At 52.1% G+C, this 13,771-nt stretch overlaps 4 protein-coding genes across 4 annotated transcripts; 2 read left to right on the forward strand and 2 right to left on the reverse strand.

Annotated features, from left to right (window-relative positions):
• Window positions 1-572: 572 nt before the first annotated feature.
• On the reverse strand, window positions 573-2,101 carry SCP_0605010 (hypothetical protein; the record flags this gene model as incomplete). Its single annotated transcript, XM_027759634.1, has 2 exons — window positions 573-1,910; window positions 1,958-2,101. 2 exons carry the CDS (start codon window positions 2,099-2,101, stop codon window positions 573-575), a joined length of 1,482 nt encoding a protein of 493 aa, XP_027615435.1.
• A 255-nt stretch (window positions 2,102-2,356) lies between these two features.
• SCP_0605020 (Ubiquitin-conjugating enzyme E2-16 kDa) lies at window positions 2,357-3,463 on the forward strand (the record flags this gene model as incomplete). The annotated part of the gene is made up of 6 exons (XM_027759635.1): window positions 2,357-2,377; window positions 2,431-2,612; window positions 2,669-2,701; window positions 2,756-2,886; window positions 2,945-2,956; window positions 3,009-3,463. 6 exons carry the CDS (start codon window positions 2,357-2,359, stop codon window positions 3,461-3,463), a joined length of 834 nt encoding a protein of 277 aa, XP_027615436.1.
• A 287-nt stretch (window positions 3,464-3,750) lies between these two features.
• On the reverse strand, window positions 3,751-5,224 carry SCP_0605030 (Sphingoid long-chain base transporter RSB1; the record flags this gene model as incomplete). The annotated part of the gene is made up of 11 exons (XM_027759636.1): window positions 3,751-3,917; window positions 3,979-4,030; window positions 4,085-4,103; window positions 4,163-4,325; window positions 4,385-4,424; window positions 4,477-4,557; window positions 4,612-4,634; window positions 4,694-4,806; window positions 4,859-5,003; window positions 5,061-5,156; window positions 5,212-5,224. The coding sequence occupies 11 exons, from the start codon at window positions 5,222-5,224 to the stop codon at window positions 3,751-3,753; spliced, it is 912 nt and encodes a 303-aa protein (XP_027615437.1).
• A 1,500-nt stretch (window positions 5,225-6,724) lies between these two features.
• SCP_0605040 (Nrap protein) lies at window positions 6,725-11,065 on the forward strand (the record flags this gene model as incomplete). The annotated part of the gene is made up of 12 exons (XM_027759637.1): window positions 6,725-6,778; window positions 6,828-7,127; window positions 7,210-7,530; window positions 7,579-7,756; window positions 7,809-8,285; window positions 8,337-8,392; window positions 8,449-8,547; window positions 8,613-8,737; window positions 8,788-10,429; window positions 10,487-10,690; window positions 10,748-10,885; window positions 10,946-11,065. The coding sequence occupies 12 exons, from the start codon at window positions 6,725-6,727 to the stop codon at window positions 11,063-11,065; spliced, it is 3,714 nt and encodes a 1,237-aa protein (XP_027615438.1).
• Between the last annotated feature and the right edge of the window lie 2,706 nt (window positions 11,066-13,771).

The following is a 13,771-nucleotide window of genomic DNA, read 5'->3' on the forward strand; positions in this document are numbered from 1 at the left end:
GTTCGTCGGGACGTCGTAGGGTGTAGGAAAGCGCAGCAGGACGGGGAAAGATATGGAATACAAGGAGCAAGAAATTGCTGACGAAAGCAATGGAAAGCACGATTATAGTTCAGACGATAGGTAAGAATCCAGAAGTCTTGCCGTCAGCCCGCTAGGTCCCCAGGGCGCCAGTGGGAGATAAGTGTACAGGTCAGAGGCAAGCAGCGGTATCGAGCAGGGGAAAGCTTGTTTACAGGAAGAAGGTTAGCAGCAGGACGATGTGGAGAGCACTGACGGGCGCGGGAGACGACGAGGTGGAACGGAGAGAGGGAGGAGGACGAGTGGGTGAGAGTTGCTGTGCCTCACAGCGATCGAATATTAACACGTGACTCTCGCCGGTGCCTGAAGGAAGTCTCACCGACTTCTCGTACGCAATATTAATCTCCCGTGATAGCTAGTAGTAGTACCTCGATATTTGATCGCACATAATTGCAAGCAAATACGAATAATAATTTCACGAGCACTATACTACAGCTTCACCTACAGGGTACAATAATTTCGCGAGCACTATGAGCACTAGTACTACAGTTTCACTACAGGGTATTTGCCACGAGAGAAAATCCGCCAAAGTCAAGAAATGCCTCCTCGATCGACGACTTACGCACGACCAGTGCCTCGACGATCAACCGCGGCTCCAGCTCTTTCTCTTCGGGCACCTCCTCACCATCTCCAGCTTTCGCAACATGGTCCACAATAGCGGTGGAAGTCTGGACTGCGACGTGAAGCGCATCCAACCCCGAGACCAGCTCTGCGGTATCCTTGTCGTCCTCTTTCCCAATAGCCGCTACAGATATAACGGCTTCTGTTGCTGCTATGGTCAGGTCTCCGTCCTCGAGAACCTCGCTCTGCAAAGCGACAGATACCGTCTCCTTGATGGCGACGACCTGCATAAACTCATTGTCCACCTCCGATTCCCCGACGAGCACTTTCCTCTCCTCTCTTCTACGGTCACGCATTAGACGCCGCTTCGCCGCTTTCGACTCCGGTGTATTCGGTATCTCCTCCCTCACGACATTCCCACAAAGAGCGCCGTCGCTTTGAGGAGGTTGTGAACGCCAGGGTTGGTGCTTCTTCTCCTTCTCCTTGAATTTGTGACGCTTCCCGTGGCTGCTGTACGCAGAAGCGTGAAGCGGCGATGACACACTAACCACAGAAGTATGCGTGCGCACACGCACGGGTCGCGGCTTGTAGACCGACGCAATCTCTAGGTCCACCAAGAACGGGGAAGGACCCACGTCCGAGTCCGAGACATCGTCGTCAGCGTCAACGCTGAACGCGGGCTCCGGCTCCATAGAAAACAATGCCAGATCGTCGTCTATGGGTGCGATAGAAGGGGAGGACTGCGCCGTCGGGCGGTCAGGATTAGACACAGACCGGCACTGGGAATATATGCTGGTATAGCATGGAACGGGCGCAGCGTACGCAGGGTCCGCCGGGGTGCTGGGATTCGAGAGGGAAGGAGGCTCATCCGAGTCAGTCACGTCCGTGGTGGAGAGCTCCGTGTCGGCCTCCGTGGTGCCCTCGTCTGTAAGGACAGCGACTTTCTTGCGCATCTTCCCAGTCCAGTCGCCCGTAGCGGGGTCGAGATACCCTGTGCTTTCGTCGGCTAGCGCAACCATTATCGGTGGGACCTCAATCTCTTTCACGACGATGACGGAGGCTCCGATTTCGCCCGCCATCATCTCGAGTGTTTCGAGGGACTCTTCCAGGTCGGCGCGCGAGAGGCCGATGAGCGCGCCAGAATCGGCGACACCGAGTTCGTAATAGGCTTGGCCTCCACCCTCGAGTAGACGCCACTTGAGCTGGGTGACCAGGCGGGCGAAGCGGGCGGCAGATATGTTGGTCAGCTTGAGCTTGTACTCGATATTTCCCTGCGAAGGGTGAGAATAATAGGTGCCTCAGATATGTATATACGTACCTCCTCCACCTCTGGAACCAACTTGGGGATACCATTCCGGAGGCATTTGATCGCTTCGGGGGGCGAGTCGGTGGGCGGGGTAGGGAGAAAGGGATCCCACGGGCTGCGTGCGCGGAGACTGTCAGATACTGGCTCTCCGAACATTGAGAATTAGTCCTTCTGCGATATTCGGGGGATCATTGTAGGGTTTGAAGTCGCAGTGTCGCAGAGTGTTCTGGAGAGACTTAGGGAGAGACGAAGAGAAGGAGATCATTCGAGTCTTATGGCCGAGTCAGCCCAGATGCGTGTTACGTAAGCAGTCTCTTAACACCATCTGGCCAAACGTGGACATGCCTTATACCAATCCTTCGCCACAGTCCGCTGCATCCGCCGACCTGCCAGCTTCAGTCGCCGCACCCCATGGCTCCCCTCACCAGCGCCGTAGGCATTCGATTATATTCGCCACGCGTTTTTAATCTGAATTCTTCTGCTAGACGACGCTCAAGCGTATTCACCGCGAAATCGCGGACCTCAAGCGTGAAGATCTCGGCGCAATCTCCCTCACGCCCTCCAGCGATAGTCTCTTCAACTGGTCCGCGACCATCCCCGGGCCAGAAGGGAGCGTGTACGAGGGCGGCCTTTTCCATGTTGACATCGTCCTCGCCACAGACTATCCGTGCGCACACGTGTCTCCCCCGCGCCTATGGCGCCCGTTGACCGTATCCCTTGCAGGTTCTCCGCGCCCAAGGTCACCTTCCGTACCCGGTAGGTCGCATACATGTCGCTGGTTCTACTGTGTGGCAGCTCATCGTGATTCAGGATTTATCACATGAACATCAATGATCGAGGCAACATCTGCATCGATATCCTCAAGCATAACTGGTCTCCGGCCCTCTCACTGTTCAAGGTCATTTTATCTCTTTCCTCACTCCTTACGGATCCGAACCCCAGTTCGTCATTTCCAATTATCTATGATTTTCCCCTTCTAATCTACGATGCCTTTTCCAGAGGACCCACTAGGTGCGGACACTCAGTCGGGCGAGCTTTCAGTAATCTGACGGATTTCGCGCAGTACCCTCTATAGCAAACGAGTATATGCGCAATCGCAAACAGCACGACAGTACCGCCCGACAATGGACAGAGCTCTACGCGTGTCCGCCAACTCCACTGCCTGCAGTCTCTCCCATAACTCGCGTTAAAGGCAAAGGCAGAGCTGATCCCTCTGCCGCCATAGGCTCATCCTCAGTGCCACGCAGAGCTAATGTGTCCGCCACGCTGGGGGGCACCATGGAGGAAACGATCACCATCGACGACTCGGACGACGACACGCATCCCACGTCTGCATCTCGCATGCGGAGCACGCGCTCCGCGAACAAGCGCAAGCGCAGTGCAGACAACGACGAGATTGTGTTCGTGGACGATGACGCAGAGGGCAGTCGGCCTGCGCGGAAGAGACGAGCGCGGACGTCCCGGGCGGGCGGGTCCACCAGAGCTGTGGAAGGCGACGTTATCGTCATCGAGGACTAGCTCCTCTCCAGCTTATCCTGATACTTGGGCGTGCCCAGTCCGGTGATCGAGGCTCGCTTATACCGAATTTAGCTCCATCGTCGTCGCAGCCTAACTTATGGGAAACCGTAGTGTGATGGATCATCAAATTCAATACGTTTGTACTACCGAGGGTATAATACGACGGCGGCGCAGTGTCCAAGTGACCCGTCTCCGAGTTATCATCTAGTCTGAGGCTACGTGCCGGCAACAAAACGGTGGACACGTCTGGACCCCATGACAATTACAACCGGATAGTGAATGTACTCTTACACTAGCAGGAGTTGGGAATCCGTCGACTCTGGCCGGGGAATCTTGATCTCCTTCGTCGGCGCAATGGCGGCCTTCCACGTCTCCGCGGGACCCAGGAGGCGTCCCGGATGCATGGCATTGAGCACATACATGGCAACAGTGATCATGGCGGCGTCAAAGACGTCTGTTGAAACATGACAATATTTGAGTTGCGAGTCAAGGATGAGTGGCAAGGTAGAACGCACTGAAGTAAACCTGCGTCTGTATGATCGTTCCATCCCAGCCGTCTACCAATTCCTATCAAAATATTCGTCAGGACATGTCTATCGATCGAGCGGGATAAATATTTACAATTGTTCTGTACACAGACCTAGAAAGCGGGAACCGTCGTGAGAATGAAGCGACAGTGAAGACAAGACGTGGACGTGCCGAATATAGATGAACACATTCGTGATCGCGAGCCCGAGAAGCATGAACTTCGTTTTAGAGTCGAAGCTGTGCTCTCCGGCGGAGTCGTCCTTCCGCAAGGGCTTCTTGTAGTGAAAGCGCAGGATGAACTCTGTCGCCAGTATCATGTACAGTGTGATAGCAGCTAGAGCAAAGCGCATCATCAGCCATGCAGATAGAATTTATTCAAGGTTTGAGACGAACCCATCTGGAAGACAATGCCTCCCAGCATGACATGACCACCCTGCAAGATATTCAATACTGCAAATCGGTAGTCAGGATGTTTGAGGCCTCACATCCGCAGGGTTACTATTGTCTTCCACAGCCATCGCAGCAGTAGCGCCGCCCGCGGCCTGTGCGATTAGAGCAACGACGTCCTAGATAAAGAATATGAGCACGATTTAAGTATGACAAGAGGGTGCACAACATACGCAGCTAACGAAAACACGTGAATCTACAGTCATATAAAATCAGTGTTATGTTCGATAGCAGATTTCACAAAAATGTACTTACACCACCGGGCACTCAAGCGACTGTAACATGACCCAAGTCGACGAATAATCTCTCCGAGTATAACGAAATTAGCCGCTATCAAAGGCGTTGGCGCGATAATTGTTGAAGACATCCTGAGCTTAAGTGAGATGTCGTCGGATCACACAGTCCAGATAGAACGCTTACTGGATAATGTACGGCGTTAGCGAAAGGTGGTCCTGAGAAGACCACAACCTGCCGACCCAACCAAGAATTTCCAATGCTCCGCATAGACAGGGCGTAGCGAATAGCCACCACAAACGATAGTGTAAGGCTTGTAGCACATGTATAACTGTGGCCAATGGTCAATTTTATTGGCTAGATGAATTGGACAGGGAGTGGTACACACAAGTAGAGACGGCAAAGAGTGCAATGAACACGATGCATATCCATTCCGTTGGAACATATCCGTATGGATTGCTCTGGGAAGATCGGCCAATGTTAGCTGCAACGATAAGCCTGAGTAAATGAACAAATCATCGGAGGCGATGAGGCTATACCTGTGGAGCTCATTGTAAGGGAGACGAAAATGGGAAGATAGTATTTCAGACGAAGGCGGGGAGAGACACTCGGAAGAAGCTCCTAAGCATGGCGGTTTCGAGCTATACGCTTTATACGAGCGAATACTTCGAGCACCTTAACGTAAGGGAGGTTTAAGCTTCCCATTACGACTAACTCTCTGAATTCGGTCAGGCCGTACGATGGCCGTACGTTGACCGTACATTGATGCGCGCGTTATCAGACCTTCGGTGATACTGTGCAGCGCAGCATCCGCAACTCGATATCACCGGCTGTATTCTGCGATAGACCCCCTAGTATTAGCGATTATAAATCAACGACCGCCAAGGGTACTCACGGGGAAGGCGCTCTCTGAGAATGGATAAAATGCTCAACCACATCTGCATAGAGTATCTTTTGTCTTCCTGGGTCTCAGCGGTGTCCGCCACAGCTACGTAGCATGCATGCCCGACGTTTCAAGCAAAACGCCGAGGGTTATGAGCGTCCTTGAGGCAAATTCCCGGTCAATTGCGCGCGCAGCTGCACTACCAGGTGGCGGAGCGAGGCAGGTCGTGCTGGTATTATGGCTCGACTCATATCTCTCACCGATAGAAACCCCACGGCTCGTTGTCCTCCACGGACGGTGGGCTAAATCATCCATATGTTCGCATCACGTTCAGAATAACGACGCTATAGAAGCATTGCACACCACATGGAGGGTCAAGCTGATTATTTCGAACAGTTCGATGCCCCCTACGCCGTTGCCGACATCGTGTCCGAGTCCGAACGACGATATAAGGATGTGCATAATCTTGAAGCGACAGACTGCTTCGGCCACAGGAATGAAGCGTGGCACAGGTACGCCAGTAGTCTGCTTCAGAGGCTGTGGCTGCTTCACCGAACCAGTTTACAGCATCTGTAGAATGCAGTGCGAGTTCCACATGTTGTCGAAGGCTAGTAAGACGTATCCCCCACTGAGATCTCTCGCGTGGGAACTTTGATCTACGGACTCAGGAGGAGCAGGAGGAGGTCGGCATCATGATCTGCTCACCAGGATATGCCCATGAACGGCCGCGGCTTGGCTCGCCAGAAGCGTTCGTGTCCAAAATACTTCAGGTAGCATGTACATACTCCTTTCAGGGCACCTTTGAATAAGCGAACATGCAGCGCAAACGAGTGGAAGACTTCAGCTCAATTCTCGCATTCAATATTAGCTTTCCCACGCGGGACCTCTCAGTGGACCCACCGGTTACGTCCCAGCCTTTATACGAAGGAACGACTGTTTTCCGTAGTACCACAGTAGAGGCTGGAACGAGCCTAATGTTGTCGGGTCGCAAGTTCAAGTTATCAAAGAACCTTGAAGCAGTCATCGATCTGAGATTTAAAGCTGGTAGAGATCTGTTTTCCTAATGCCGGTGGCGGCCCGGGGTCACGGTGGGAACTTGTCCAAATCCGGAATACATTTTTCGTCTGGCAGGCCTGGCTGCAGACAAACGCTCATAGGTTCTGGCAACCATGTCTGTGGACCGCAAAAGGAAGAGGAATGATGCTGGTCGACACCCAGAAAAGGTGCGGGGCTTCCAAGGAGTTGTTTGATTCCGCGCTGAATGATTGATAGCGTCCACATACTAGTCCAGGAGAAGGTCTTAACGAGACAGAAAGCCGTGACGAACCGACGGACGATGTTGACGGTGCCGGAAGTCTTTCTGTAGACTCTGGCGAGGAAGAGGGTAGCGAATCTGAACAAACTGACCAGGAATGGGCTGGCCTCAATGGCACGAAGGCCGGGGAAGGCCAGGGCACTGAACACTCTGGGTTGCATACCGGGACCCACCCGCAGAAACCTCCGAAGGGAGCGGAGCTGCGGGACATCAAGGATGCGACGGACCTGTACAGGTCGACTTCATTCAAACTACAGGTAAGCTTCATATGGCCCTCTACTCTACTGAACTTGCTAAGCAGCTGCCGTTGCGGTATGCCGTGAATACTTCGAATACCAGATCGATGCCATTCTTCCTAGCATTCGTCCGAGGTATAAACGCTCGACACCGCTCGATCGCTTCCTCTTGTCCCTGCACACTTTCTTCAACGCACTTCCGTCCATTCCACCACAACATCCGATTGTTGCATCTCGCGATTTGCTCAAGAAGGGTATAGCTGTACCTTACCCTCTTCCCCTCCCTACTGAAGATACGAATTGGAAGGTATCTTTTGAAAAACCAAGCGAAATCTTGTTGGTAGGGAGCTGGGCACTGAAGACCAGCGTGAAGGCAAAGGATGGCAATCCATACAACGTTGACATAGCTGTAGCTATGCCTGAGGTAACTCTGAAGGACCCTATTTCCGGCACGCTATTCATCATGTCCTAGACCCTCTTCCAGGAAAAGGATTATCTCCACAGTCGTTACTTCCACAAGCGTGCCTATTACTTGGCTGTCATCGCTGCATCAATAGCAGACAAGAACAGCGGCTTTACTGTCAACGTGTCGTATGAATCTGTCGGGGCCGATCCTCGGCTTACCACACTGGTCATGCGACCAAAGTTAGGTAAAATCGGTTGTTTCCACTGTTCGACTGTCGTTAAATCGAAGCACTGCAGACGAGTCTTCGGAAGGTCTTTCCAAACTCAATGCTCAGATACGCATAGTCCCAATGCTCCCCAACTCAAGTCCAATTCCTCTCCAACGGCTTGCGCCCTCTAGGTCAAACATACGCACGTCCGATGATGCCTCGAAGGATATTCCGACGCCCTTATACAACACAGCCATACTGCTGTCCATGACCCCGAAAGTGCATTTTCTTTCGATGCATTCGCTCCAAGAGTCTGTGCCGGCCTTCACCGATGCGCTCACTCTGCTCCGCGTGTGGGCGAATCAGCGAGGTTATGGTGTCGGAAATCGGTTTTGTATCAGAGGTTTTGAGGGGAAGGGAATATGGTGGGCGTCGCTCCTGGAGTTATTGGTCAGTGGCGAAGAACCATCAACCACTGGCTTCGGGAAGTCTTTAACGAAGAGAAAGCCGCTGGGAAAGAACCTCAGCTCGTATCAGATGTTCAAGGCTGCATTGGACTTCTTGTGTCTGTATCCTGATTCTAATTTCTCGGGAAAGACTATTCATTGTATTTCAGCGAGACATGACTTCAGCGAAGAACACATTTTCTTGAAGACCAAGAATGGCCATCGGGTTGGTCTCACTTTGCGTATCTTGATATGTACCAGTTCTCATTTCTTACCAATCAGTATCCGACGCACGACTATGAGTCACACGAGGCAGTGTTCGTAGATTCCAGTTCTATGGTCAACTTGTTAGCTGGTGTTCCCCTGTGCTCACTAGATATGGTCTGTTATCTCATTGCACTGAGTCAGTTCTTGTCATGATTGATGCGAGCACAATTTTGTTCTAGCTCAAATACGATGCCCAGCTGACTCTGGAAATACTCGAGTCTTCTACCATGTCCGACGATGCGTTCCAGTCCGTCTTCTTGAAGGAGCAACGTGCGCTGTCCACGCGCTTTGATGTCATCACTAGGTCCGTATAAGCTGACGTTCAGTGACGATCTCCTTTTGACCTTTTCACAGGGTGGACGTCTCTTCCGCAAAGCTTCATCGTCCCCATCCACAAGACCATCTGGAGAATGGTTCAGCATACAATGCCTTGCTCGCGACTCTGATCTCAGTGGTTCGGCGAGGCCTTGGGAACCGAGCAAAAGCCATTGCCCTCCTCCATCCATCCTCTCAGCTCAGACCAGCATCACAGGCTCAACCTGCCAACTCCGCGACCATCTACATCGGTATCATTCTCGATACCGAACACGCTTTCCGTCTAGTTGACCACGGGCCTACAGCGGCAGAGCGAGACAGTGCCGCAGCTCAAGAGTTCCGGGACTTCTGGGGCGAAAAGGCAGAATTAAGACGCTTCAAGGATGGTAGCATCGTTGAAAGTGTCGTGTGGGCAGTTGGCAGCGCAGACGAGCGGACGCACATACCCTCGTTCATTATTCGTCACCTTCTGCAACGCCACTGTGGTATTCCAGACGACACTGTGCACACATGGCAGGCGCAATTCGACGATGTACTAAGGCTTCCGGAGTCGGTCGCATCGTTGTACAGAGCAGCGAATGCATCAGTCGGTTACAAGGCTGCCATGACGGCCTTTGATAACTTCGTTAAAACGGTCAAAACACTGGACAAAGAATTGCCGCTGGGAATCCTCACTGTGAGCCCCATCACAGAGTTGCTGCGATATACCAGCGTGTTCAGTCCCGCCGCTGTTCCCGCATCTTCACTCTCTGTATTCCCTCAATGTGCACACTATGTAGCACCTATGGAACTGATCCTCGAGTTCGAGAAGTCTGGTCGCTGGCCTGATGATTTGCGCGGGATCCAAAAAATCAAGCTGGCGTTCTTGGAACGGCTCGCTACTGCCCTCATGACTGCGAACAAGGGAATGAAGGCAGCAGTTGTTACTGGAGATGGCGTCATCTCTTCGGAAATCCAGGATCAGGCGCAACTTGAGGTTCTCACTCCGGAAGGATGGGCCTTTACTGCGCGGATATGGCATGATCGCGAAGCGACACTGTTGGAGAAACTCATTGATGACAAACCCCACGTTCCGAAGCACTTGAAGCGCGAGACTGGCTTGGATGGAACGGAACGGCGAGCGGCTCAAGAAGCTCAGGAGATATATCGTCGTCGATTTATCCACTCCCCTCGCCACCATCGGGCAATCGCTGCTTTATCCCATCGCTTCTCCGCCTTCGCCGGAACAGTGAGGCTGGTCAAGCGATGGTTTGCATCACATTGGCTCTTGCACGGCCACGTCAGCGAGGAAGTGGTAGAGCTACTGTGCGCATCTATCTTTCTCCGAAACGGCAAGAACGTACTCGAAGAGTCCACAGCGAACCATAGGACCGTTCCCGGGACGAAGGAGCGCGGTTTCGCGCAAGTAATTGAGATGTTAAAGGACTGGCAATGGGCGAACGGGTCGTTCGTGCCACTCTATGGCAGCACTGCAGAGGGTGGCGATGTCGAGGAGCCTTCTATCACCGTCGCCGCAGGGGCGCGTGCGGGTGTCTGGACTGTCACAACTGAGCTGGATCCTGAGGGTCATATCTGGACATCGTCTGGACCGGACGCTATCGTCGCAAGACGCATAAATGCCATTGCCAGGGCTACTTGGGAGTGTCTGCAAGGAATCGAGGGCAACCAGTTCGACGTGAAGGTTCGCGCTCGTTTGTTTTTCACTTCCTTTCCGTTACTGACGTACGTTCACGGGCAGACACTATTTACCCACCCGCTAGAGCACTACGACTTCATTGTCGATCTCGAGCCCTCGATCCTGCCCAGATATGCCCAAAACATCGCCGCAGATGCAAACGCGTGGGTGCGGAAGGGTAAATACGCCAATGTCCAAGCAACGGATGATGCAAGAACCGTTCTTCCCGGATTCGATCCTGCGCAGTTGCTATATGATGACCTCAAGGTATATCATTCTATCGTCTACGAAAGCCCGCTCACTCAGACTCAACTTGGCTTGCAGCGCATCTATAAGGACACACTCATGTTGTTCCACGACCCTTTGGGAGGCAATCGATTTGGCGCGGTGTTGATGCCCGCATTGAAAAATCCTAGGCCCTTCAAGGCTTTGGGAGGGTACTCCAGTATCTCAGTCCGAAAGGCGAGTTCGCGCGAATCCTCTCGAGCATCCTCGGCTGATATGACTGATATCGGGCGATAGGACCCTGAAAAGTCGAAAGACAAAGATAAGTCTCTCGTTGTCCTCAACGAGAATGCTGTCTTGAGTGAGATCAAGCGGCTGGGATACGGCTTGATTAAGGGAATCATTGTTCAAGTTTAACGTATTCCTATGTATTCTTGTCGAGATTCAGCGCCTACTAAAATGGGCTTCTGACTCCTCCCCGGCGTCGTGCGGCTACCCGGGCTGAATTTATCTTCGGACCGAGGCTCCTAAAACCATCCGTCGTCACAGCGTTCTCGCTCCTACATCCCATGTTTATGTTTTAGAAGATCATGTGATATATGTTTTATGAGACTTACCCTTTTTATCGAAAATGACTGGATTAGGACGAGGACTAAGAGGAGGAGAACGCTGTGAGACGGCTGGCCCAACTCGTCATCCGAGGTTATGCCGATCCCGAGCAACATCGTTTCTCGCTGCAGCAAACCTAGCCTGGGGCTTATTTTCTTGCAATCCAAAGTGGGTGCTTGCTATGTGCACCTGCTAGTAGCTCACTGCATTGCAGCAGAGAAAAGTCACTGTAGCACTGCAGTTGTCTCTAAATTCAGCTGTTGGAAACCAGTCTGATGATTGCAAGAGAATGTCTAGAATCTGCACACACATCCAAACCATCTACTGCCTGCATCAGGAAAAAGCCCTGACCCAGGTAGCACCCAGCCAGTCTACATACGGCTCTGTAGGCTCTGTAGGTTCCACACAGTGATATGTAGCTGACATAGGTTCCAGTAGTACCCCCTTGTCAATACAGAGACCTGTGTTGACCATGTAATTTGTAGTGTTCTCTATATTACCTCAATGATTATTTAGTCTGTGCTACTCATGTGAATGTCAACATGGTTTCCGTCACCACACACTGGATAGATTGGCCATCCCAACTCTAACATATTTCTGCTGTAGCCCTCCTCGCAGCAAAACAGTGATGACAATCCCGACTATATCAACAAACAGGCTGGAAATTTGGAGAAGCGCGCTGAGGCGCTGTCTCGTTGCTATGTCGTGACGGTCGCGTCCACTGTCGCCGATGACAGTCGGCCTCTCCGGCACGTTCTGCGGCCGTCGGTTATTGGCTGCAGACCATCGCGGATTGCGCCATTGGTCACGTGGTATGTTCAGTTGTGAAAATTCTTCGAAGTTCAACTTGCTGAACGTTGCTCTCATACATACTTTGAAACTTTGTGCGTTTCTCTCATCTGGTGCTCTTGGCTTTTTCATCCTCCAGTAACCAGTCATCACGTCTGCAATCGACCGGCACAGACTTGCACCCTGCGTGCCATCAACTCGCATCCGGAGTCCTTGCTATCCAGCCCGTTTGCAAACGGGAAGTCGGGATGACAAGATTCGAACCTTCTGGTGTCACCAGTAGTGCATCTATGTGGGCGTTGTGCACGTTGGTGTGCGGTGTCTCTCACAATTCTGTTCCTCACATTTGCGTGTCGCAGCTGCCCCCTTCTGCTCTCCAAGGATGCAAGATAACAGCATCGATGACTCCTGCAGTCATGAACGGTAAGAGCAGCCTGAGTCTGGGATCCTGCACACCAGTACATGACACCTCATGCAGCTCTGGTACTTGTGCGCTGCGCTGGCCAGAACTGACCTTGTTCCCGCTGTTGCCATTGTCATCATGTGCATGCAGGATGAAATCTAAATGAGGACAACACTCCTCGAGAGCGGCACGACAACCAGGTGCATCATCGCGACACGGTGTGAGAGGCATCATGCATGGCGCCTTGTCGACAGCCTCCACGTGCACTGACTTGACGAGCCCGTTGCTCATACAGTTTCTACAGCCAACTCTCCCTATAAGTACCCACTTACATGGCTAGTGTTAAACCTGAGGGGGCTTATTTTCCTTCACAGACCAGTTACTGCTAGCCAATAATGTCAGTGGGCATGCTTCCTCTTCCTTGCTTATCACCGTATGCAGGCCTGTTCTTGTGCAGCATATAGATGATGCAGCCATCTGTGTCACCGCTTTCTTAGTCAGTGTCCGGCGGTGCTTCGAGTGACTCGGACGACAATGGTAAGCCCTCAGCCCAAATGTACCGGAAGCACATTGATGTATTACATAGTCTCTGTATACTCCCGGGCTCCATGCCTCCTTCAATAGGCTCACCGGTACCATGTAGATTCTCTGTCGCAACTCCACTAGCAATTGCTGAAGATCGCATGATGACTCGCATGTCATGCATGTCCGCACGGTGCGCCTTACCACTTCCCTCCTCTCGGGTGCGTCGCTGTCCACTGCTGTCCCAGTCATTCTACACTCCGGATGCAAGATGATCACATACCAATGATGACGACGATGACGATGATGACGATGACACCAGGATTAGGATCACCATGAATACGAAGATCGCACATGATACTCCACTCTCGCCACCGTCTGCAACTATCCCAGTTCTCATCCTTGTCTGCTACAGCTTCCCTAGCTCCGTATGATTAGCCTGTGGGTTTGTGCAGTGATATGGTGCAAATATATTTATTTCATACAGTCTGCTATCGTGAAATGGGTAAAAATCTGAATAGTGAATATGGAATGATAGGAATAATGCAATGCTACTGGTGATTACAACTGGACCCGGTAGAGCTACATACGCTTGAGTGATTGCTACAGTGGCCTACATACACTTGGTGGTGGCTACAGCCGGCTATATTTTTGGGGACTTGTCTACTGGGCTACGAGACCTACATAGGCTACACAGGGCAAATTAGTCATTCCAAGGATTTTGCCCGCTGAAGGCGGGCCGAGAAATGCCAAGGACTTTCCTGCAGAAGCTCTGAAAAGTTACCAAGGAATATCCGCAC

Source organism: Sparassis crispa (assembly GCF_003851025.1).
Source record: "Sparassis crispa DNA, contig_000005F, whole genome shotgun sequence".
NCBI classification, from domain to species: Eukaryota; Fungi; Basidiomycota; class Agaricomycetes; order Polyporales; family Sparassidaceae; genus Sparassis; species Sparassis crispa.